This window comes from Amblyomma mixtum, chromosome 4 (genome assembly GCF_055824585.1).
Source record: "Amblyomma mixtum isolate Tamu chromosome 4, ASM5582458v1, whole genome shotgun sequence".
NCBI classification, from domain to species: Eukaryota; Metazoa; Arthropoda; class Arachnida; order Ixodida; family Ixodidae; genus Amblyomma; species Amblyomma mixtum.
In genome coordinates, this window is record NC_143015.1 from 92,958,041 (window position 1) to 92,984,193 (window position 26,153).

A 26,153-nucleotide genomic window follows, 5' to 3' on the forward strand; every position below is an offset into this window, starting at 1 on the left:
GACGGTTGGAAGCTTTGAGGAAAGATAATCAATATAAAAGACTAATATACTGAAAACAGCCACTATTGAGAAACAAGTAATGACAAATCATTCAGCACGCTCATGTATTCAGAAGAATTTGGGCCGACTAAATGGCCACCAAGCGGCAGCAAGTACGCCGGAAACATTATTAACCGATGCTACCAACGTCCTGAGGCACGCTGCAGCTCTAATCGCACGATGTTTCATCGTAACGTCGGTGATTTTGGAGCGACGTACGTAGCTGCTGACCGTCGACCTCTACAGAGAAGCGTAGTCTTTCGACGACCACCACCCGCCAACTGTACGTCGTGGGCACCAGAGAGCACCGCTAGCATCGGCCACAGGGTGCATGTGGCCATTTCCCTCGCCTTTGGCCGACCGACAGCCTGTGGGAAGAGAATTTCCTGTGCTGTTAAATGTAGCCATGTAAACTGAGCAGCTAAAATAAATGATCAAAGGAACAATAAAAAGTTAGAACTAGATGCAGGCGCCGTCAGCTGAAACCCAGCTTGCGGATTTCCACGCATCTTCAAGCGCACTCATGACTGAAAAGTCGATATGACATATTAAAGATTATTTTTCAGAAAGGAAGCATTTCCCTTACACAGAAAAGGCCATGGTGGTCAGCGGGAGCAGTGAGAGAGAACTCTTTGGAAGAACGGGAGACTAGAGTGTGCTAAAGCTAGGAAGCATGCAGAAAAGGACCAGGGTCGATTTGCGTAGTTAGGGAAAGTGAATATTAGGTGGGCTAGCACTTCGGCTCCGGTGCTGGGATTCATTGTACACGGATTTAAGTTATTCAAATAGATATAATGGGTCAATTCTCGTATATGCGGAATTGGTCATCCTCTACATTAAATTCATAAGTGCCTGGTTGTCTTCTTACTACTACTGGCGCAGTGGTGCGGTGGCTAAGCGATGCGCCACTGCCCAGCGATGTCAGCTGCTGCTCTCAGCCGCACTTGTGAGGAGGTTGCCTTGGTTAAATGGTTGAATGGCCAGCTTTTATAGCTTTAACGCCGGGATTAATGCACCGGGCTGAAAACACATATCCACATCTTTTCGTGTAAGGCACCTTGAATGCGTACACATACAACAGGTGTCTTAAGTGAATGTCTCTTTCCGCGAATGTTTGCAAAAATAATGTTCTTTAAAGCTGTACTGAAGAGGAATCTGAACTCGTCTTTTTGCCGCGGGGAATCGAACTACACGTTCCCAGCATTCTTACAAAACTTCGATTTAATGAACTGTGCGGCCGACTTCCCTAAATAAATCGGATTAATGTACGGCTCTCGCATTTTTTTTAATTCCCTGCATACGGTGAGAGGAGCCAACCAACGCGTGGAGTCACAGGCAGTCATATGACGACTTTGTTTTCGCTTTTATTTTGTTTCTTTTAGGTTTCCATGAATAAATAGATCTGGTCTCAGACTACGTAGCTGCAAATTAGACCCATGGAAAAAGAAATAATCGCGACTTCTTGCTTTCGCCGATCACTACGTAGCACTCTGCCGATGGCAGAGCGGCAAGCCCCCACGGGACTGGGTGAAAGGTCGATCGACTCCTCCCACCGTTTGCGGGGAATTAAATAAAATGCGGTAACCTGACGTTAATCCGATTTAAATGAGGGAAATCAGCGGCACAGCGCAATAATTCGAAGTTTTCAAGAACGCTCGGAACGTGTAGATCAAGTTCCAGCGGTAAAAATACGAGTCAGATTCCTCTTCAGTGCACCTTTAACCGTTTGAGGGTCGAATGATTTTGAAGAAAACTTTCGCAGGTGGTCAAATTACTTTATTGCGGATGTTGAATCTACAAAATGTATATAATCGAGAATAAATAGTAAAAAAAAATAGGAACAGTACTTTGGTGACAGCATCACTCGGAAAATGTTCAATAGAATAGAATAGCAACGGTGATAAGCAAGCTAAGAGCAGCACCAATAAAGATAGAAATCAACCTTCGCCGCCTCTGCAAAACAGTGCCCACAAAGAGAAAACACGTTTCGCGCGACTCCGTTGCGATCCCGCGGCGGAATCGAAACCGCGTAGGCGCGTTGCCACAGAGGGCGAGAATACCTCGCGAGCAACGGTGATAAGCATGCTAAGAGCAGCACCAATAAAGATAGAAATCAACTTCGGCAGCGCCTGCAAGATAGTGCTGACAAAAAGAAAACTGAAATTTCGCGTGACTCCGTTGCGATCACGCGCCGAAACCAAAACTACAAAAGGGGTGTTGCCGCAGTCTGTGCCGCTGCGCTAAAGCTAGACATAAGTTCTGCTTATCTCCGTAAGAAGGCAGCACAAAATTCAAACACTTCTTGTAAGTCCTAAGAGGTGGCAGCACCCCCCAGTGAGCACGCATTGTTCTTTTGGCGCAAAATTTCAAACGGAAGATTGAAACCGTACCCGTACGGCAAAGACCTTGCGGGACAGAAAACCGCCACCGTACACATACGGCAAAAACCTGCAAAGGGTTAAGAGCCTACGTTCGAATACTTTTACGTCAGCGCTTTTGGCCAGTTTGTGCCTATTCCGAAGGGACGAACGCCAAGAGAATATATCCAACAATCCTGGGCAAGAAAAGTTTCGAGTGTGAAAGAGTTTTTTCATATAATGCAAGACATCACAGAGGCGCACGTTTTTTTAGCTATTAGCGTTTTTGTGATCATCCAAAACGTTGGCGTTCCCCATTGGCTTTCTATGGCCATCTTAACTGCTACACATCGGAAGAATCCACCATTGCCTTCAATATTTCCACGACAGTACCTTACAATTTTTGAATGCTTAAAATTTTCGTCCAAAAATGTTCGAGAAGCATATGCGTAGTGCTGACAGTTGAGACCGGTGGAAGCGACATTTGTATATGTACTGATTATTATTAGTTACCGCGTGTGCAAGGGCAGCAGCTTTGCTCTAGCCTGCAGTCCTAGTTTCTTTCTTGGCGGCGTTCAGTGGTGACTGCTGTAAAATTAACCACTTTTCTTAGTTTCAGTGACTGCTTGCAGTGCTGCATGCCATCGATCACTGCACCTCAACCTCAACATTAAAAAAGCTGATGGGAATCAATAAGGCCTAGAGAAGCTTTCCGCTTGTGTTCGTGACACGAAAGCGGCCCCTTGATTCGTACCTTCTGTGCGGAGCCGTTTCGGGCCATGTGTGGATGAGCCTTTAACAGTCAGCTGCTTAAGGTCTGTCGGCAGTAGAGTTCAGCTATAGCTTCTGAGAAGGGCACCCAGTCTGGGGAAGCAAAGATATGAGACAGATAACTTTAAAACGCTGTAGGTGACTGGCATCAATTGATGCTAACTCTCCAGTTTACGATAATCCGGCTCATATACGGGTGTAAAACTGCACTTGGGGGGGAGGAGGTATGTTAGCTGAGGGACAAGTATGTTTCCTTGAGTTGGCAGGCACATGTTTACCCGAACTCTTTCATAATACCTGTCTAGCATTTTCATGTAGAGGCCACATATTGTGAACGAGTGGCAAGGGTTGGCCACAATTCGGAGTTTAGAGCACTATCACGCTTCATGCGGCGACGAGACAAACTGCTCAGCGGATCTTCATATGCCAATGTAACAGGCAAATAGTCGTTAAGGGCGCCATTGGTAACTGACAGCCCTGCTGTGAGTTACCAATGGCACTACCTTCTGTTAATACGTTAATAAATTTGAAATTTTGCAGCGGATATGGCCAAATAGCTATGCTACCTACTGAATTAACGCAGTCAGTAACTGGGGTTTGCAAGTTGCAGATGATGAGGAGGAGTAATACTACCAAGTAAAGCATGCAGAAGCCTAGCGCTGCAATTTTTTTTAAAGACGAAGACAAAATAGTTTCATTGGTTTGCTTGTAACATTATTCAAACTTTTTAGCGAATAATCAAAAGAACCATATATGACCAAAATGTACTTTGTAAGGTGCATGGAGAAGTGCATATGACCAGAATATTCGTGGAGAAGGAAATATTGTTCTATGACTTGAAAAACTGTTCCACAATTTCAATACTTCCTATTGCAAAATTTGAGAGAAGCTTGATTTTGCAATATTTTCCGGCAGTTAACATGCACTACGCGCAAGTCGCATTTAAAAGTACAGTGCGAAGCACTGCCGCTTTGTAGCAGAAGGGCTGTAAACTAACCAACGCTCCTCAGTGGTGTAGAGCTGCGCGGCGCAATCTTTCCAACTTTTGAGTTCCTCTTCAGTGTTTGCTGATCCTGGCTAGCATGCGTTGCAACGTGCTTGTCTCATTACTTGGAGGAGGAATACTGAAACAATGAGCCCTCCACTACGGCAACTCACCCATTCCTTTATCCCTTCTCTCATGGCACATCTGAGACGTCCACTGAAAAGTGAGACAATTACTCCTCTAGTTCTTTTTCTCAAAAACAATTTCTTCTTTTTCAAGGAGGAATGTTGAAGCCAGAAAGGATGCGTCTTCAGAGGCCTCGAAACGCTCGGACGGAAGTTGGAGTCCTATAGTTGAATGCTGCTTCCGATTGTACAGCGAGCAATGGCCCGGGACATCTTACTGGTCTTCAGCCGAAGGTGCGTTGTCGACACCGACAGCCTCGCCAGCGAGCAACAAGGCTCCGTCTCCGAAACTTCGTCACACACTACCGACGAATGCGGAAAAGTTACCGTCTCCTCACTTTCTAAGCTGCTGTCCATTTTGAGAGTAGACGTGGGAAGTAGAGAAGTCATGAAGGAGAGTCATAAGCCGCGTGGAAAAAGGAATGACAAGCATGACCGATCCGCAGCAATGCTGCATCAGAGCGAACCACCACTGAACTGATTCTTCTGTGACTATAACGAGCAGCAAACGCAGAACTGTGACGCCTCAAAAATCCCGGAAGAGAAGAAACGACCTTTGCGCTCGTCCGGCCGTTGCTTCCGGTGCACAAAAACTGGAAATCAGTCACGAGCATGCCGCGTAAACGTGCAATGCAACAAATGCCGCAAGAAGCATGCCAGCACGATGTGCGACCCGAGGTACTCTAGAAACAGGCCACCCGAAGCGAGCCGAGCAGTGACGAGTTGCACAAATAATCCTCGAAGCGACAGCCACGGGAGATAGCTCCACTCACAAAATGACCGTTCTGGTGCAGACCGCGACTGCGTTGTGTAGTGGAGAAGCTTCCAGCGCTCAGGTGCGAGTTTTGTTCGACGGAGGCAGTCAGCGCTCTTACATCCCCGCTGACACCTCGCGGAATCAGGGATGCACGCTTCTCGGGCATGAAAGGTTGGCCGTCGGTGTATTCGGAGGCCACCGAGAGGAGAGCGAGTCCCGGAGAGTCAGAGCTACGCTAAAGACAAAGCGCGGATGCGAACGCGAACGCAAAGTGCTGGAAACAGAAGTAATTGGTGACCAACCTATTCCCTCGCCACCGGGAAATGTACTGCAGAAATTAAGGTCATTGGGTACGAACCAGCTGACTTCTCAATTGACGGTATCCGGAAAATGTTGAGCTGCTGATCGGGCGTGATCACATATGGGACTTAACGACAGGCAGATCCCTGAAACTTGTTAAACGACTGAGCGCGATGGAAACATCAGCTGGATTGAATGTTGAAGGGTCTGTTGAGGACAGTGCCGAGCAGACAAACTGCCTCCAAACCGTGCCACTGCGAACCTCAGTAATTGAGAGGGAAACGACAGACATTCTGACCAAATTTCGGACCTTGGAATCAATTGGGGGGAATGAGATCGATGACACCGAGAAACCATGTGAGGCTTTGAAGTTTTTTGAGGACAACATCAAGCGAGTCGGTAGTCGTTATTAAGTTGTGTTGCCCTGAAAATCCGAGATTTCACTCCAGGACAACAGGGAAATTGCGCTGAAGTGAATCGATCAGGTGGCGAACCGGCTCAAAAGGGCTCTTGACCTGCTCCAAGAGTATGACACGACCATTAGGCAGTACGGCATCTCCGACATGGCAGAACGGGTCGAAGACGAGGTCGGCACAACAACTGCGTTTACCACATGCCTCATGAAGCTGTCATTTGCGATTCACGAAAACTGAGGGTCGTATTTGATGCTTCCTCCCACTGGAAGAATTCCAAGAGTCTCAATGACAACCTAGAGACTGGGCCCAACCTAACAGCTGACCTCGTTTGGCTCCTTAATTTCCTCAAGTACAGAGTTGCACTTGTCGCAGACATTCAACCGGCCTTTCTGCAAATTGGAATTCGAGAGCAAGAAAGAGACGCCCTGCCATTTTTTTGGTTCCGAGAGACCCCTCAGCCCGCTTCCCCGTTGCATCCCATTGAAACGTGGCGCTTGAAGAGAGTTCCGTTTGGAACCAGCGCGAGTCTATTATTACTCTCCTCTACGCTTCAGCACCACCTGAAATTGTGCGAGGCCGGGATCCAGCTTCAGCGAGGCCTTTATGTAGATGACCTCCTAACTGGTGCAGACGACGAAGAGGAGGCCGTGAAGATATACACCGAAGCCAACGCAATCTTCCACGCCGCCTCGATGAAGCTGCACAAATGGTCATCGAATAACGAGAGGCTGCGCCAGCTATTGGGCAAGAATCTAACGAAACCAAGCCCCTGAGATTTATGTCTGGTGTACTCACGGTACAAGGGCTGACATGGGACCCCATTTTAGATCGCCTGACCTTTGCACCGTGCGTTGCAGACAACGCTGCTAAATCATACACCAAACGATCCATGCTACAAACAACGGCACGGATTTATGACCCACTGGGATGGCTGTCGCCCTTTATTGTCCGGGCCATGCTCAGTGCTTATGGTGCTCGGCTGCTGCCCCAAAAGACGCGGGTTCGATCCCGGCCGCGGCGGCAGAATTTCTTTGGAGGAGAAATTCTAGAGGCACGTGTACTGTGCGATGTCACTCCACGTTAAAGAATCCCAGGTGGTCGAAATTTCCGGAGCCCTTCACTACGTCTTCTCACATAGCCCGAATCGCTTTGGGACGTTAGACCCCATAAACCAAACCAAACCAACCAAGCTGTAGTTTCTGAATCTGCCGACAAAACCTGGATTGGGATTGTCCACTACCAAGTGATATAGCCGAAAAGTATCACATGGTAGGGCGAATTAAAACATCTCCCTGAGATACAGGTGCCGCGGTACTATGGAGCGGATGTCGGCGGGCAAGCAGCAAAGACGGAACTACATATCTTTGTAGACGCCAGTCTCGCGGCTTACGGGGCGGTCGAATCCCTTACCTTAAGAATCCCTTAAGACGGCGTAACTTGCACGGTAGAGAGCAAATCGAGGGTGGCTAATCTGAAAGAACTCAATCTAGCGAGGCTGGAACTTATGGCATTGTTGAGGTATTAGCGGGGTCGCAGCGGAGCACCAGACAGAGACGACCAGCGTGGCAGGCTTCTAGTTCCGGACTGCCCGTGCCGGGCGTGCGCGCCCAGCACGCGCTGTTCATCTTTATTTTCCTCTAGCGCGGGAACGCCGATCTCAGCGCCGGCGCTTTATAGCGTCGCCGGGCGCTACAGGGCCCCCCGCCTAGACGGAACGTCGAAATGTGGACTCGGTGGAAGAGAGGAGGGAATGAGTGTCCAGTAAGTTCATGTCAGGGTCCGGGAAGAGCCGTCGGGTGGAGGACGCGGGCTCAGGTGGACGAGCCTGGCTGCTGCGCAACGGGCGAATGATGCAGGGTAGCGAGCTGACAATGGACATGGAGGCAGGGGAGGCCATGGTCAGGCCGTCACCGGCTGTAGTGCTGCCCGCTGACACAAGTGTCAGCGATGTTGGAGTGTTGCGGCTGATGTCCATGGGGATCTGACGCACCGTGTACGCGATCACAAGCACAGGAGCGGCCGAAACGGCTCCATGGACTGACAGCAGATGTGGTGGGACCGTCGACACAACGGTGACAGCTGTGACGATGCCGGAGCAAGTTGCTGGGCTCAATCCAAGGTGCTTGGATGAAACGGGAGTGACAGTCCGGAGCACCTCGCCAGTGTCGATGCGCGTGTGGGCATGATCAGCTGTGGGTGTCTGGAAGAAGGTTGTGGCAGTGACAGGCCGTATAGTTGAGACTGCTACATCAGACGGCTGGCGGACAGCAAGAGACACAGCTGGTGGATGGACAGTTGCCGCACTACTCGGTGTGGGTAACTTGATCATTCGGTGCTGAAGGTTGCTCAAGTCAGGCACCAAAACAGGCGCTTGCTGCGACAGTGTCGAGTCGCCAGGATCAGACGCCGAGAAGTGGGTGACAGTACCGAGGGTGTGGAACGTGGCCCTTTGGGCAGGCGGTGTGGCTGCCTGGGTACTGGAATTGGTATCTGACAGATGCTGTGGTGGCGGCTTCAACCTCACAGCAGAGGCCTGCAGAGCTGTTGACGGTAGTGACGAGGTAGATGTAGATGCCGGAAGCCTCGGCACGGCTGCTGCCGCAGAGTCGTCCTTGGCTGCAGGAGGCTCTGGCGACAACGCCACTGAAGCGCACGGAGGCAGAGCCAGAGACGCGGGTCGGATAGTAGTGGGAGCAGGACGCGAGGCGGAGCTCGTGCGGATCCCACCTGGTATGGCGTCGAGAGAGACAGCCGGGCTGGAGACGCTGGACGGGAGTGGCGGCGATGCGGCGAGGGGCTGCTGAGGCGGGCCGGGTTCTGATGAAGGCTGCGTGGGCGCGGGCGAGGCCGGTGCAGGGGCAGAGGCTGGCGGCGGCGAAAACGGGTCCGCTGCGTCGTAGAGCGGCGGCGGAACGTAGTAGGCGCCGAAGTCCGCCAAGACGGCCGCACGCAGCTCATCGTATGGCCGGCCGCCGAAGGCAGAGTAGGTGAGCCGACGCAGGAGGTCGGCCGGGAGGATGTCACAAAGGACTTCGTGTTTGAACGGCTGGATGGTGATGCCGTTCAGGTACATCGCAGCCTACAGTTGGGCGAACCACCCGCCGACGCCTGCAGGCCGGAACGCCGGGAGCGGCGGGTCGAAACTTGGATGCTGCCAGTACGCCATGCTGGAACGCCGCTGCGATAGAAGGCACGGTTCGCCAGGTCACCACTGTTAAGGTATTAGCGGGGTCGCAGCGGAGCACCAGACAGAGACGACCAGCGTGGCAGGCTTCTAGTTCCGGACTGCCCGTGCCGGGCGTGCGCGCCCAGCACGCGCTGTTCATCTTTATTTTCCTCTAGCGCGGGAACGCCGATCTCAGCGCCGGCGCTTTATAGCGTCGCCGGGCGCTACACCATGTTTGCTCGCCGTTCGACTATGCAGATACCTACTAAGCACTCTCGAGCAGCACCCGGATCGCGTAATTTTGTGGACCGACTCCGCGATCCCGGAGACGCGGCACGATGCAGCAGTTTGTGCGAAACCGTGTCTGCGAGATCCAGTGCGCCACCGACGGCTATGAATGTAGGCACTGCCCGGGAAAAGAGAATCCCGCGGACCTCCTGACGCGCGGCGTTGCCTTTTCTCGCCTTGCGGCCAGTAACGTGTGGTGGACAGGGTCCCAGTGGCTCCGCAAGCATGATGGCGAGTGCCCACAGGCACTGGTGCAGAACACGTTCACAGATGCGGAACTGGAGCGAAAACATCCAACGAAGGCGTTGCCAGCCATGTCATCTCACGTGCCTTCCCCTGGATTAATGGACATTAAGCGCTACAGCTCATTCATAAGACTGATCAGAGTCACAGCTTGGGTGCTTCGATTCGTCTGAAGAGTGAGACGACGCAACGACGCAGTCGGAGCTCTTACCGCCGAAGAACTGGATCAGGCTGAAATATTTTCGATCCGCAACGAGCAGAGGCAGGGCTTTCACAGAGAGTTGAAAAGCATCCAGAACAAGCAGTCTGTACCCGTCGACTCTACTCAGAAATGCTTCACTTGTGGTGGACGACAAGGGAATCTTGAGGATTGGTGGACGGCTACAATGTAGTCACCTGAATTATGACGCTAAGCATCCGGTCGTGATACCTAAGGAGAGACTTAGCTCCTTGCCCTCTACTCCCACCGCAACGTGTTGCACGGAGGGATACGCTACACCTTAACTCAGCTCAGGGATAGGTATTAGGTGATCGGAGCGAGGCATGTGGTGAAAAGGACTCTTAAAAGGATGTGTAATATGCCAAAGATTTAATGCACAACCAGCAAATCAAGTGACTGCACCACTACCGAAAGACCGAATAACAGAGGGCCAACCTTTTCTGGTGACGGGCGTTGATTTGGCCGGGCCACTTTTTGTCAAGGGGACCACTTCAATCAAGTGCTATATAGCGCTGTTCACCTGCGCGGTCACTCGAGCTATTCATCTGAAACTGGTCAGCGATATGTCAGCGGGCTCATTCCTTCTCGCATTCGGAGAATCACCGCCAGACGAGGACTGCCGAGCACCATCTACAGTGGCAACACCCTCACATTCAAGAAAGTGAACAAGGATTTGGGGCGTCTCTGGGATGCAATGTGAAGTGACCAGGTGCAAGAGTACATTGTAAGCTCTTGGGTTCAGTGGAAATTCATTGTGGAACGCGGACCCTGGTGAGTTGGCTTCTACGAGCGGCTTGTCGGACTGACGAAACTAGCCTTGTAGAAGACTCTCGGAAATGGCCACCTAACTCTGGAGGAACTGTCAACTACTCTGACCGAAGTGGAAGCTGTACTGAATTCCCGCCTACTTACTCATGTTTATACAGAGCCACATGAACCTGAGCCGCTTTGCCCCTCTATGTTTCTCAATGGACGATGACTGACCTCTCTAACGGCGCTGCAACGAAAAGAAATTGCTGCACTGACATGTAACCACCATCGACATATGGTCTCGACTCGTGGTGAAGCGTTGGAGAGGTTCTGAAAGCGCTGGTGCTCTGAGTGTTTAAAGGAGTTGCAGCTGACACATTCCAAAGGCGTTCAAAGTGGAAAACGAGTTGACATTGGCGACGTGGTCCTCTTAAAAGAAACTCTGCAGCCGCGCCAATTGTGGAAGCTTCGAGTAATTGAAAGGGCTTTCACTGGAAGAGACAAGGCAAGAGCTTTTGAGGTCCGAATGCCAAGGGGAACAAAACTTCGGCGGCCAATTCAACTAATATACCCTCTGGAACTCCCTGGTTAGCAAATGACTGTGTCATTTCGGGAGGAATGTGGCGGAGACGAAAAGGAAGACAAGATGCTGCGCCATTCGACACGCGATTTCCTCGGCCAGGGACCTTTGTGCATGTGTGCGCGCGTGTGTGCGTGTGTGAGCGTGTGCGCGCGAGCCGACCAAGCGGCGGGCGCCTGAAAGGGGTTCCCGCGGCCGTCCCTCCGCGGCAGTCCCTGAACCGGGCGGCAGGCTTTGAGGTCGGGCAGCGCGGTTGGCGGTCGCCATTTTCCGGGAACTCTGACCGTCCAAGGTCGGTGAGGCGGGAGCGGCGGCAGAAGAGGGAGAAAGGAGGGCTGGGCCCGGCATCGAAAGACAGTGGTTTGTGAGACGCTCAACGGAAAGGCCGTGCTTCCAATCTGTTCTGTAAAGTTTTCTTGTTTTACCGTTCGGCCAATTCAATCAGTCAAGTTTTACCGGAGTTCCTTCTCTGTGAACGAAACTAACGAACGCGTACGTAGAGCACGTGCCCTCTCACGTACAGTTAGAATAGGTGCACGCAGTCATGACACACACCACACAAGAAACCTAATGAAATATATCCAAATGGCAAAGCAGGCAATTCGTGCGGTGCACACAGTACCAATCCTTGCAACCAACTGCATGGCTCCACTGTTGCTGATGTCACGAGGCGCATGAAATTTCCCCGTATGCCTGTGGCCTCGAAGAGTTAGAGGCCGATGCTAAATTGGCCAACGCCAGTGACCATGCTGCCGAGAACATAATACGTCAAACTGTGGGACACCTCGGAATGCAGTCAGCGTATGCACTGGCTTGTGATAGCCTTCGTGTGAAAATGAAGGCTGTAAAAACATGCACAGGGAGGTCAGCGGACGGCCTCGCAATGAACACCATTATGCGTACCTCGACAGACATGAGGTAGCCGATGGGTGATGGAAAGAAAACTTGGTTATGGCGTTCAGATAATTATTTGCAATATTTCACACAGATACGCACAGCATTCACTCAGAATTCACACAGAATATACAAAGGGTCTCAATTTCTCAGGAGCTACGCCATTCTGATGCTCAGCTTGAGTTCACGAGCTCAATTACGACCGCTGCAGCCACTGCTGAATTTGGATGAAGGCGAAATGAAAAATTACCGCGAATCGACACTTTCTGGAAAGGTGCGCTCATCGGCGGAAAAGGTCATTGTTAGAGCAAAATTTGATGGTAATGCGCCGAACTTTACTCATAATAAATGCATTCACAAATAAAGCACTATTTAATATTGCTTATAAGCTGTCAAAGTATCAATGTATCTATATTGTTACGTAAATGTAGGCACACAAGAAGTAGTCACTGAGGGATGCTGACAGCAGCTCATAGCAGCTCAATCGAACCACTGCCGGCCGCGTATTCGCCAACTGCAGCCTGTACAGCCACAAGGCTTGAAACCACGGTGAATTGATCACGGTGACTGAAGATTGTCACAACGGCTTACCTAAAAGGGATAATAAATCATCTTAAATGGCGTTATATGCCACTAAGCATCACGATTTGCGACCTAAAAGGGAAAAAATGGAAAAAATTGAAATTAAAAAAACAATAAAATTACAGTACAGAGAGCGGAGTCGAACGGCCGACCTTCCATACGAAACACGTGCCTCTAATGCACTGCGCCATAGCGGCGATGTCAAGCCGTCGTTCTGAATGAATATTTATAACCAGCCTTAATGTGGCTGCTACCTGCCGGTGGGCGGCGCTGTCATCGCTGGCTGTACCGGCTGCATTTGGCGAACACGCCTGCCGGCCAACGGCGCACAGATCACACTTCGTCCTCTTCGCGCTCCGTGCACGAGCCCAGCACTGTTTTCTTCGTTGTCCACTGACACAACTCCCGGCGGCGAAAGCATCATCCCGATGCTAAGTGGAAGACGGAGCAGGTGCACGGTATGGCTTGAGGCGAACCACGTGAACAACGTCAGTGGTAGGGGGGGTGGATGACGACGGAGGGTCGAGGGGGGCAATCTCATAAGTCACGTTGGTCACCTGACGGAGCACGCGATAAGGGCCCTTATACTGATGTAGGAGTTTTTCTGAAAGGCCGACACGGCGAGAGGGATACCAAACGAGGACGAGTGATCCTGGCGTGTAGTGGACTGGGCTATGTCGGCGGTCGTAAACTGACTTCTGGTAGGCCTGGGAGGCGGTGAGACGGTCGCGGGCGATTTCGCGGGCCGAGGTTGCTTGAGCGATGGCGTCACGTGCGTACTCCGTGGTCGAGGCCGAAGAAAGCGGCAGGAGTGTATCCAGTGGCAACGCAGGATGCCGGCCATACAAAAGATAGAAAGGCGAATAGCCCGTGGTGTCATGCCGCGATGAATTATAAGCAAATGTTACATAGGGCAAGGCAATGTCCTAATCACGATGGTCGGGTGCGACGTACATGGATAGCATGTCAATGAGGGTCCTATTCAGGCGCTCGGTAAGCCCGTTCGTTTGAGGATGGTACGCTGTAGTGAGTTTATGCTGCGTGGAACAGGACCGGAGTATGTCGTCAACTACCCGGGACAAAAAGTAGCGGCCGCGGTCCGTCAGCAATTGGCGTGGGGCACCGTGATGAAGGATGACATTTTGCAACAGGAAATCGGCGACATCGGTGGCGCAACTGGTTGGTAAGGCACGTGTGATAGCGTACCGAGTGGCGTAGTCAGTCGCGACGGCGATCCAACGGTTGCCGGAACTGGACGTAGGAAAAGGTCCGAGGAGGTCTAGTCCGACACGATGAAAGGGTTCCAGAGGTACGTCGATAGGCTGCAGAAGCCCGGCAGGCAAAGTGGAGGGCCGCTTCCTTTGTTGACAGAGGTCACAGCTGGCAACGTAACGGCGAACACTACGGTAAAGGCCGGGCCAAAAGAAGCGGCGTCGGACCCGATCGTACGTGCGGGAGACACCGAGGTGTCCCGCGGTGGGCAGGTCGTGTAGTTCCGCGAGGACAGACGAGCGGAGACGCTGAGGAACGACGAGCCGGAGCGGAGGGCCGTCAGGGCGAAGGTTGCGGCGGTAGAGGATGTCATCCTGAAGGACAAAGAGTTGGAGCTAAGGATCGGGGTGGGCACAGGTGAGGCGGTCAATAAGGGGACGCAAGGAGGAATCTTGCCGTTGCTCGGCCGCGATGTTAAGCAGATCAGAGATAGCGAATAAGCACGGGCCGAGGTCATTGTCTCCAGGATCTGGCGGCTCCACAGGGTGACGAGACAGGCAGTCAGCGTCTTGATGTAGGCGCCCGGACTTGTAAACAACGGTGTAAGAGTACTCTTGCAGGCGCAATGCCCAACGACCAAGCCGGCCTGTGGGGTCCTTCAGCGAAGAAAGCCAGCAAAGAGCGTGGTGGTCCGTCACAACTGAGAAAAGGCGGCCAAACAGGTAGGGTCGAAATTTTAGCGACCGCCCAAACAAGGGCGAGGCACTCGCGCTCCGTTATGGAGTAATTGCGCTCGGTGGTGGAAAGAAGACGGCTGGCGTACGCAATGACACGGTCTTGACCTTGGTGACGTTGGCCGAGTACAGCGCCGATACCATATCCGCTGGCGTCTGTGCGAACTTCAGTGGGTGCCGACGGGTCGAAATGGACCAATATAGGAGGGGAAGTGAGCAAGTGGATTAAGGAAGGAAAGGCCTCTCCTTGGGCAGGGCCCCAGGTAAAAGGGCTGTCTTTCTTAAGGAGGTCGGTGAGGGGACGTGCGATGCCAGCAAAATTTTTGATGATACGTCGGAAATAAGAGCACAGGCTTACAAAGCTGCGTACGTCCCTGGACGATTGCGGAAGAGGGAAGTCTTTGACAGCTTGAACTTTAGCAGCGTCCGGGCGGACACCCGAGGCATCGACCAGATGTCCAAGGATGGTCAGTTGGCGACGAGCGAATTGGCATTTCGACGAGTTGAGCTGCAGCCCGGCTTTACGGAAGACAGAAAGAATGCTCGTCAGTCGTTCGAGGTGCGTGGAAAATGAGGGCGAAAAAACCACGACGTCGTCTAGGTAACACAGGCATGTAACCCATTTAAATCCTCGAAGCAAGGAGTCCATCATTCTCTCGAAGGTAGCTGGCGCATTGCAGAGTCCGAACGGCATAACTTTGAACTGAGATAAGCCGTCTGGTGTGACGAATGCAGTCTTTTCACGGTCTTGGTCATCCACCGCAATTTGCCAATAGCCGGATCGAAGGTCGATGGAAGAGAAAAATTTGGCTCCGTGAAGGCAATCCAAAGCGTCGTCAACTCTGGGGAGAGGATACACGTCCTTTTTCGTGATGTGGTTAAGGTGCCGGTAATCAACGCAAAAGCGCCAGCTCCCGTCTTTCTTTTTAACTAGAACAACTGGTGAGGCCCAAGGACTCGACGAGGGCTCTATAATGTCTTTGGTAAGCATTTTGTCCACCTCCTGCTGAATGATGTTCCGTTCTGTACTGGAGACCCTATACGGACGTCTGTGGATAGGAGCGGCGTCACCGGTGTTAATGCGATGTGTAACCACAGAGGTCCGAGCCAAAGGGCGGTTGTCGAAGTCAAAGATGTCGTGAAATGAGGAAAGAAGACACCTGAGGTCGTGAGTTTGTGCTGGTAAGAGGTCAGGGGCAATCATTTTTGCGTATTTCGGCGAGGGAGGTTCACAGCCGGTGACAGCTGACACAACGCAGTCGGAAGCAGGGCACAGCGTGGCTGCGACATGCCTTGGGGAAGCGGCTGAACGTGCGATGAAATGTTGAGGATCGGAAGGGACACTCGATTGGCAAACATAGTGACCACTGTATGTGCGAGGGCAACACTCCGTGTGAGAGTTACATCAAGGGCTGGAGTAACGATGTATTGGCCATGGGGAACTGGTGGGACGGAAGAGAATGATACGTAAGTGACGGCTTCGGGTTCAGGCGGACAAAATCCACGGTACATAGGCGATGGACAACTGGAGCCGGTGGCTCCTCGTTAAAAGGTAGGGCGAGCTGAACGACACTTGTGGCGCAATCAATGAGGGCAGAATGTTCGGAAAGAAAGTCAAGGCCAAGGATGAGGTCATGAGGGCAGTGTTCGAGGACAGTGAAGAGAACCGAAGTATGGCGGCCGGCGATTGACACACGGGCTGTGCACATTCTAACGACAGCGGAAGTACCGCCATCGGCGAGACGAACATAAGCGGTGTGGGCAGGAGTGAGCACTTTCCTTAGGCGACGGCGTAGAGAAGCATTCATAACGGAGACGTGCGCTCCCGTGTCGATGAGAGCGGTAACAGGGATCCCGTCCACGTCTACGCTAAGTATATTCCGTCGGGCTTGTAGAGTCAAAGGAGGATTTCCAAGGTCGCTCGTCGGAGCAGCATCACCTCCAGACGCTGCAGCCATCAGTTTTCCGAACGGGATCGAGCATACGGGCCAGGAGATGATGGGCGTCGAGTTTGGGGCGACGGAGATCGACGACGGTAAGGAGACGACGAGCGGTTAGTTGGAGGGGCCTGAGCGTCAGCGCTTGCGAGCTGTGGTTCATGGGGCGACGACGAGCGGCGGGGATAGAAAGAATCAGGATAGCGGCGGTAGGTCGATGACGGACGGCTTCGGCAGTGTCGGGAGATGTGACCAACTCGGGAGCAGTTAAAACAGATGGGCCTGTCGTCAGGTGTTCTCCACTCATCCGGGTTGCGGCTGCGGCGAGTGTGGTACGGATGTCGGGCACCGAGCACGGGAGACACATTGCGAGCATCTGGGCAACTAATGGAGCATACAGGTCGGATCCCGAGATTGGCGAATTCTTGTCGGAAAACAGCCTGTATAAGGGATACTGCAGGGGCACTGTCCGGTACCGATAATTGGGAAATTGTGGGAGACACTGCCTCTAGTTCTCGGCGTACAAGTCGTGTCAGGCTGTCGGATGTTGGCAGGGAGCACGGTTGGGATGAGTCTACGCAGGACGACGTTGCCGCCGTGTTCGGCAACCGCGTGAACTGAGGGGAAATACGGCGGCTTTTCGCTTGTTCAAAGCGGCGGCATTCTTTTAAGATGGCGTCAACTGTTCCACAGTCCTTGTACACCAGCAAGTTAAAGGCGTCGTCTGCAATTCCTTTGAGAACGTGACCTACTTTGTCACTCTCTGACATGGCGGAATCAACTTTCATGCAGAGGGCTAAAGTGTCCGGAATATAAGACACATATGACTGTGTTGAGGATTGTGCGCGGCATGCAAGCTCCTTCTTCGCAGCCAGCTGACGTCCGAATGGCTTACCGAACAATTCGGTAAGCTTCTGCTTGCACAGGTCCCAACTGGTCACTTCTTCCTCGTGTGTCTCGAACCAGACCCTTGCAGTGCCCGTCAAGTAGAAAATGACGTTGGCCAACTTCATCGTGGGATTCCACCGGTTGTGTGTGCTCACACGCTCGTACAGCGAGAGCCAGTCTTCGACGTCCACGCCATCGGTACCGCAGAATGTGCCCGGGTCTCGAGGGTGGGCTAGGACGACAGTTGGCGTGGCAGGCGCGTCGGTAGCTATCTCGACGGATCGGCTCGTCGGCTCGTCGGGTCAGCGGCATGGCGGCTCGTACCCCGCACCTTCACCAAGAGATGTTACGTAAATGTAGGCACACAAGAAGTAGTCACTGAGGGATGCTGACAGCAGCTCACAGCAGCTCAATCGAACCACTGCCGGCCAACGGCGCGCAGATCACACTTCGTCCTCTTCGCGCTCCGTGCACGAGCCCAGCACTGTCTTCGTTGTCCACTGACAATATGTATCAGCAGATGGCGTTATTCAGTGTATCTTGTCAGCCATGCAGGGGTGTTTGCAAGCGCTTTAAATTGTCCCACTTCAAAGCTGCATAGAGCGGTGCTTAGAAACTCTGTCTAGGGTTCGACGTAGAGAAACTCGACAGGACAGTCGTGAAATCAAATGAATGAAAGGCGCAACAGCTGTTGCCCTGTATGACTACTTTGGTGCTTTTAGGGTAGATAATTCCTTATTCAAAGGCGTGGCTGCACAAACCAGCAAAATTTGCTCGAGGGTGAATGATGCTGGTAGTTGGTGCACGGTTATTGGTGGAGGTGGGTGAAGGCAGGATGCGGATTTGGCTTCTAGGTGGTGCTCCACAATGGGCAGCTGGATTTCCCACCGATTCTTTGAACTTCATTTTACCATCATGTGCTTCTCCCTTTGCGGCATGAGTTTCTAACTGGTGAAAATCTTGTGGAAGGTGTAAGTAGGTGGATTAATGTTGGGTGGGGCTTTTGGAGGGTTGTGTAGGGACAGTGGTTGGTGTACGGCATCTCTGGAGAGGGAAGGTGGGCGGAGGTGGATTGCAGAAGTGGATTGAAGGAAGTAGTAGGCGGGAAGCACCCCAGAAGGCGGGGGCAGGACAGGTGCGGAGGTGTTACTGGAGGCGACAGAAGCTGCGTGACGAAACTCATCGCAGGATAGCTCTAATCGTGCAGTTCATCAAAGGCTATAGTGCGCCTGGTATCCTACTCACGGGCTATGTATGTACACTGCAGAGCCCAGTGCGACAGCTGGTTGTGCCTGCGCATGACGTGACGGTGGCTTTCTAAAGGGCCTCGAATAGCGGCTGGTGACACCTGCAGAGAAGGAATGATGAATATCAGGCATGGCGCTGCAGGAACGCACTGACACAACGGCACACTCAGAAGCGGTTCCTCACAGCACTGTAGATGTGCCCATAGTGTTCAGGAAAGAAAAAAAGGCAGTAAGGACAGAAAATACGGCTATCGCACGCGTGTTCTGAGAAAATTCACGATGCTAAATTGACATAGCCTACAATGCGCCAACAAAGTGACCAGTGGTGTTAGGCAGCGAAAGCGCAGACAAGGCAGGGAATCCAAAGCATTAGATAGTGTGAGGAATTTTTTAAGTTTTTTTTCAATTCTTTTATTTCCTTTTTTTCAGAGGACGACACAGGACAAAAAGCTGTGGCAACGGCTTGACGCAAGTCCTGCCCCCTTATAAATTGGCATTCATACAGATATGGTTAGGCACAAATATTTCACAGGAAAAAAAAGAAAGGGAACACAAAAGTATTGCCAAGATTGTAAGCAATTATTGAGGACGCAGCAGTCATTGAAAATGAAAGTGAGTGGGCATGTACAAACAGTTGTCACTGAAAACAATTATGTGGGAGCGACTAAAAACTACTACACACTTCACATAGGTAAAGATGTAAAAAAAAATTAATCATGGAATTCCGATTACAAAAAGGATCAAACAACTCTTGCAGCAACCGATTTAAGAAGAGGGAAGCTTGTATAATAATGATTCCTTCCAGTAGTTTTCTCGTGGCATGGGCACATTCCACGTTTCACCATGACGGGTCTGGCGACAAGATTCATTCTTTTTCAGCCTCTAAGATGTTATCGCTGGTTTTAACCGAGGACTTGAAGGATGCCAGCAACATGTATCTATAGATTTTAAAAATGGGAGAATTATCATATATAGCAAAAAAAGATCATTGGAAGTATAAAGGTCAGGAATATTTGCTAAACATCTCAAAGCTTTTTTCTTGAGTAAGTGCAGATTAGACCAATTCGTGTCACCAGTAGTGCCCCAAACCAGGTAACAATATGGGAGTCAAGACAAAACTAGGGAATTGCACAGCATGATTTTGAATTTTTCGGGAAGTATGCTTTGATTCTGCATAAGACCCGTACAATAGAGGCTACTTTAGAACAAAGATGTTCAATGTGCTTATTCCATCCTAAGGGCACTGAAAGTTGACACCAAGGACCTTTACAGAATCAACTCTTTGCAATATATTGGTGCCTAACTGTATATTAACTGTATATCAAGTGGCTCAGAAATGTGTTTTCCTTTCGCCAAGTATAGCACAATCTTTGTTTTATTTGGATTTATCCCAAGATGATTTGCATCAACTCGTGTGTGAATGTCGTCCAACACTTTATTTGCACAAAGTTCGATGCCACATTCACAACTACCTGTATTCAAAACAGATGTGATACAAACTGCAGATTGATTGTGTAGCGGATTACGTCGTTTATGTAAATGGAAAATATAAGCGGTAGTACCAAGCTCCCCTGTGGTACCCCGGAGTTAATGTGAGGTGTAGATGACTTCACATTATTTAGTTCTGCATATTGCTTTATATATTGGAAATATAATTTCAGCAAGGCTTGCGCACTCCCACGGAAACTGTCAGTGTGAATCTTGGAAAGGAGAATATTGTGATTGACTGAATAAAATGCCTTATGTGTACAGCGTGTCCCAGCTGACTTGGACCAAGATTTCTAAAAAAAAACAGCGTTCTTCAGAACTAAAATCGCGTGGATGTTGTTAGGGATGTTGTCGTACAGTACCATTTTTTTTTCGCGCGTCCTATTTGAATAATTACTCGATATAAATTAACTTTCTAAATATAGCTTGAAACGTTCAGGCGTCAAAAGGAAAGTTGTGGAGCTCCACAATTACTGTCCGACCCAGGCACTTGCAAAGAGATACACTTAGCGTGGCCGTTTTTATTGGGGAAAACGAACGCCGCGGAGTTAAAAAAATGCCACGTGACAGCGCGCTCCGTGCGCCCGGATGCGCCGCGATTACAGCGCTCTCATCCGTGCTTTGCAAAAAACATCACTCGCTTCGCGCCTTTCGTGCCGCCTAAGACAGAGCTTCGCGTTGTGTTTGGTTCCAAAATAAGCGCCAGTGGGTACGGGCGGCAGTTGAAAGAAAGCACGGCTCCCGTTTCTGCGGCGATAAATGCACTATCAGATTAGCAGAATGCATGCGGAGGAACGATAGCAAAGTCATAACTTTGAATTTGGGAGCAAGATCCCAACAAGGAAAGATGTATATAACAAGCCTGATAACGTCGTGTGAATTGCGCTGAAAAACAGGAGCCGCGCTTTTTTTCTATTGCCGCCCGAACCCTCTGGCGCTTATCTTGGAACCATGCACAACGCGAAGCCCTGTCTTGGTCAGCACGAAACGTGCGAAGCGAGTGTTTTTTACAAAGCACGGATTAGAGCTCTGTAATCCCGGCGCATCGGGCGCACGGAGTGCGCTGTCACGTGGTATATTTTTAAAATCCGCGGACTTTCGTCATTCCCGAAGAAAAAATGCAACGTGAAGTCTATCTCGTTGGAAGTGGTGCCTGGGTTCGACAATATTTGTGGAGCTCCACAACTTTCCTATTGACGTCTGAACGATTCAAGCTAGATTTAAAAAGTTTAGCTCGACTAATTATTCAAACAGAAGGAGCGAAAAAAATGGTACTGTAACTTTACATAAACCCCAACAACATCCGCGTTATTTCAGTTCTGAAGAAGTCTTAGCTTTTTTACGAACCTTGGTCCAATTTTGCTGGGACACCCTGTATACATAAACTTTATAAGGCACTTGATAATGCTAAAGGCCGGTAATGCCCACTACAAATGCTATCGCACTAATAATTGCTGCCATTCCGACAGGGAAGTGCCATAGCATGAAGGCCGCAAAGCAGGGCACTGCTAAAAGAGAGAGGAATAATGAGGAAGAGGAATACATGTAGCACGACACTGCGATCGTTGGTTATTCGGCTGGTGCTCTAACTCCCTGTGGTGCGGTGAAAGGGCTCACCCCTGTAGTTTGCTGCCTGATGCGGCCCCCGTCTCTCGCAGGGCCTGGCCCAAGTGGTTGTCGGCCGACCACTGCGGGGCTGGGCAGCTGCAGAGGTTGGTTAGCCACCACCTGGAGTGAAGAATGATTTTCACAAATGCCAACTCAATGGGGGATCCGATTAAGGGGCGGATCGGTACAAATGTAGCAGTTGCATTCTTCCAGGAATGAGGAACAGGTGACAAAATTTCCGACTGGGATCGTTCCTCTCGAAATCTTTGCTAACTTAGAAATTAAATGCGCAAATGCTGCACATAAAAAAACGTGGCAGCTGTATACATTTCCTTTGAAGCTTTATGGCTACGCTTCGCTTGATGGAAATAAACATTCACTACCCCATTTTGAACATTTGTGTACAGACTCGCACGCCTAAAGAAGCATACATAGGTAATCACTTCGAGAGAAACTTACAACGCACTATTGATCAATAACATTTCAGACACGTATGCTCTTGGAGATAATTGGTATTAGAAAACACGGTGCCCTTTCAACATGCACTGATTACAGATGCAAGACAACACAAACAACACTTATCTACCCGCTCACATCAGCGCACGCCTCTGCCCAAGGAAAATTACAAAATGGAAAGAGCTGAAATTCTTAAGCCTGAATATGTTTTACCGCAGCACATAAAGGGAACAAGCGTGTACTGGAAGCATTTTTTTATCAGATAAAAGGTTGGTGACGTGTATATCAGCGACCCCTCAGTGTGCTTGAAACGAAAACAATATTTCTTGGTGATATATGCGTAAGATTGTGTAGGTTATCATATAACGAATGACTGCATTAATGTATATATGTACGCGCGTTGTTTCTAAACAGTTGTGAATTTCAACACCTATCTTGTTCCCTTATGTGTTGCACTAAACAGTATTCCGCGTTGAAATCATGAACCAAGTAGGCCCTAAGCAAACGCTGCTTAAATAGCTGAGTCTGAGACGCTATAAAAGCGAACGACAAGGAGATTCGAGTACAGCCATGTGGACAAGTTTACAAGACCTCGTCTTTCCTAATAATGGTATGCAGTGCCTTACGGACGACCCAAAGGAGGAGAAATGCCCCCGCGTGATTCAGACAATCCATACAGCATTTTTTTTCTCTCCACAGCTTCAATTTCAGCCGACTCACGCCGAATGTCAGTGCATAAAACCAGTAAAAACGTCGCCCACGTATATTAAACAGTGGAGCTTTCGCAGTTCCGTCGTTTGGTGGCAGCACACGTTACTAGCAGTGGGTCTGTAGAGTAACATTTAATGTCATAGCGCGCGTAAACAAAAACGCAAACGGGGGTGGCACGGCAAAAACCCAACGGTATTAAATTGCCTGCAGCACACTGGAGCATATCTTCAGCAGTTATTTCGTTGCTGGCGCCCTGGGCACCACTAGCACGAAAATACTCCCTCCCTTTGCCCTGTTAGTTGGTGTTCTGTAAAACTGCTTCGTTCGTACATCCCACTTGCAGACAACTTCGTTTGTGGTAAATAAAAGAGTGGTTATATCCAGGTTTAACTCTACTGTTCGTCCCGGTTCTTCCAACGCGTATACTAGTCGAAGTCGCGAACGACGTACGCGGACATGAAGCACCGCCCACCTTTCTGGTCTGCAGCACGGAAAGGCTGATGCTCCGTCGCGCAGGCCGCACAATGGCCCCTCCCACAGAGCGATGTGAGGGGGAGGGTGTCTGCATTCGGCTATGATCTTCCTCTGCACCTGCAACGGCCCACCAAAGCAAAAGTGTCGATAAGCGCGCTCATGAAGTCGCGTCTCGGGGTACGGGAAGAAGTGAAGTCTAGAGCCGGTTAAAAGCGCATCTCCGAGGGGCGCTGTAATGGTTGGCAAAGCGGCAACACGCATCCCTCCTGTTCAGTGTACCGACTTTCTGCATATGAAGAGCTGCGCGGAGCGTGAAGACTCCACACACAGACACAGCCATTTGAAAAAGAACGCTAAGATAACGTGCTCGTATTTGGATGCAGCGCTATATGGCACGTCGTCGTCAGCGGCTTACACACGCTTTCGAGCTGGAAATTGCACTGCTCCCAGAAAATTGTGTCCACACAGTATCCGAAAGCTTTTGAGTTGATCATACCCTTTATGTATTTATTTGTCTGTGCTTCGTCTTCTCGTAACGCAAGCCCAGTAGTCCGGCCTTTCAAGCTTTTAGCAAGTAACAGATGAATGAGATCATGCTTAGGCTAAGTGTGCCTTCATTGTTAGGACTTGTTCACCAAAACGCTCACTAATTAGCTCCTGGAAGAAATTAAGACAATTTTCAGATCATTATTTATAGTCATCTCCACTATTACTCTTCGGCAGGGAAAAATAAAAATAACATATTCAGATATCGAGCAACACAAAAGTAATTCAGCGCAAAACAATTTTTATCACGCATGTAATTGTAAGTTTCATTTTAACAACCAAAAGGCGCCACCACCTTTGCAGGCAAACATCACCTTTCAACACATATTGTTATGTAAGTCGATGAAGACAGGGCTACATGACGTATGGCGATGGAATGATCTAATGGTGGCGGCCCTGGCGCGAGCGCTCCGTGCCGCGCCAGTGCCAACTTGGTCGTCTTCCATGCCGTGACAGTATTATTATTCTCTACAGCCTCGCACTTATACCTTTGCGAACAACATTGTCATCAGAAAAATTATTGCTGCTGCCGTAGATTGTCACTCTCATTAAATAATTATTGTCTGTTCTCTGTTTATTTACAATATAGCTTTTCATTTCTTGTCAAACAATTTTCATTGAATAACCAGGTTCTCGTTTTAAGGACGTATTTGTTTTAATTTCTCTCGTTTTAGGCCTTTTTCCTACACAACCACAATGTTCTGTGTGAATACTGTGTTCACTTCTGCTTTGAGGATACTGCGGTCTAAAACATTAAAATAACGTTTTTTGCCTAAATTTTAACTTTTATTTCTAAAACCTAAAAAATCAATAAATAACAGCCGCCATTTCCGATAGCGTAACGCCGTAGTACGAAGATCTCGAAGCAGGGCGCTGGTAAACAGCCATAAAAACCCGACAGGCACAATTAAGGCTGCTTACGTGTGAGAAGGCGCATGCCCTCCCGGTCAATTTATGAACGCGGTCGCCGCGCGCGCTTCGGCGTGATGTAATCCGATGATACGCATCTGGCAATTCTACCTCAGCATGGCTCTACGCGGCCGCCGCAGCCATCCTGGTGGCGTGCTAACTTTGTGAAGGCAGTCGCCGCCGTACTGCGGTCCGCGCTCCACCTTGAGGGCATGACGTCATAGCTGATGGGTTAATGCCCGTATATGCACAGTACAGATTCCTATGGGTCCTCCTGGCGCAGTGCATCAGCCTTTAAGCGTAGCGTCACTGCCTTCATATTGAAGGTGCTGCCGCCCGTGGGACCTCTGCGAACTAGGTAACTCTTTCCGAGCAACCTCGCGGGACCGATCATTAATTTAACCGCCTTTTTTTAAGTGTATCATCGAGTGTTATCACACACACACATGCACACACAAAAGGGCAGGTTTTCCCACAATGGGGCAAGTAAGGCTGACGCCTGAATAACAGGGAAAAGGATAAGCTGCGTAGCATGATTATGGTATCATCTGACTGACCTCTTTCCGCCCTTTCTTCGCTGTGGTGGAATTAGATGAAACCCGGGTTGCCTCCGTCACTCGTTCGACGGACCGCGAAATGAGCTCGACGAGAGGCCCACGGGGATCAGCGGGAGAGCATGGCACAAGCCGGCCTCGGCTTGCTTGCATTTTGAGAGAATCATGAGTTTAGTAGAGAAAAACTCGGAGTGTGATCCAGCTTAACGGCGGCGCTGCACACGAGACACCATTGCATGCTTCCAGAAGGGAGGATCAACTGTACATTGGCCAACAAGGCCATTTCTTCGAAAACACCGAGCGCTTTCACCTTGGCCTCATGACAATGCCCTAACAAAACAACCAACACTTACGTCCATACTTACTTGTTTTGCTTACACACGCATACGTAGGTAATATGAGCTTGGAGCGTAGTAGCCTTAGCTGTTTATGCGCCATTAAACCCAATAGAAGAAAAGACATAGGTAATAAATGAGAGGGAAACAGATAAAGAAATTATCGATGAACACTTCGAACACTTATCAAGATCAACTCATTCTGTAATGAGAACAAAGGCCGAAATAACCACTTTATAATCTTTACAATGAAAAAGAAAAGGGCACGCGATAAATAAGCAAGGAACTGGAAGACACCACAACAATAAAGTGGCCAGCAAAAAACAATTGACGCGAAAAAAATTTCCACAAAAAGAAAATAGACTGCCGTTATCGGGAATTTGCGATGCTACTAGCAGCGCCCCTAGGCGTTACAACCTCTGCGGCTTCATTAGAAAAAGTCGTATATTTTGGTACAACTAACTGATCGTACAGACAACGGACGAGGTTTTTTCTCACGGGTTAGATTGTATAGCTTACCC

General features: G+C 50.0%; 3 protein-coding genes across 7 annotated transcripts in view; all 3 read right to left on the reverse strand.

Moving 5' to 3' along the window:
- Positions 1 to 25,467, reverse strand: LOC149347443 (uncharacterized). Of its 2 annotated transcripts, XR_016292523.1 has the most exons (5): positions 25,301 to 25,467; positions 23,287 to 23,405; positions 21,657 to 21,767; positions 3,151 to 3,260; positions 1 to 407 (listed from the first exon to the last, which is right to left on the reverse strand). XR_016292523.1 is itself a non-coding variant. In XM_089587121.1 (4 exons), the coding sequence occupies exons 1-4, from the start codon at positions 25,448 to 25,450 to the stop codon at positions 3,230 to 3,232; spliced, it is 411 nt and encodes a 136-aa protein (XP_089443247.1). In that variant the 5' UTR covers positions 25,451 to 25,467; the 3' UTR covers positions 1 to 3,229. The 2 variants fall into 2 exon arrangements, 1 of the variants encoding a protein (XP_089443247.1); XM_089587121.1 differs by having other exon boundaries at positions 1 to 3,260.
- The window catches only part of LOC149347442 (uncharacterized), a 197,452-nt gene that overhangs the window by 103,938 nt on the left and 67,361 nt on the right, over positions 1 to 26,153 (reverse strand). The gene's annotated exons all lie outside the window — the stretch shown is intronic.
- On the reverse strand, positions 5,835 to 17,606 carry LOC149347444 (uncharacterized; the record flags this gene model as incomplete). The annotated part of the gene is made up of 3 exons (XM_089586027.1): positions 5,835 to 5,909; positions 6,134 to 6,199; positions 16,566 to 17,606. Coding segments are annotated over 3 exons (1,182 nt in total), but the record flags the coding sequence as incomplete, so codon positions are not given.

What these genes read in the sequence shown, in the direction of transcription:
- LOC149347443 (XM_089587121.1), bottom strand. Translation starts at nt 25,450, where the DNA reads ATGCAAGCAAGCCGAGGCCGGCTTGTGCCATGCTCTCCCGCTGATCCC. An exon ending in CGAAGAAAGGGCGGAAAGAG is followed by an intron (nt 23,406 to 25,300) that starts GTCAGTCAGATG and finishes GGGCCGTTGCAG; the next exon opens with GTGCAGAGGAAGATCATAGC. An exon ending in CCGTGCTGCAGACCAGAAAG is followed by an intron (nt 21,768 to 23,286) that starts GTGGGCGGTGCT and finishes TCTTCACTCCAG; the next exon opens with GTGGTGGCTAACCAACCTCT.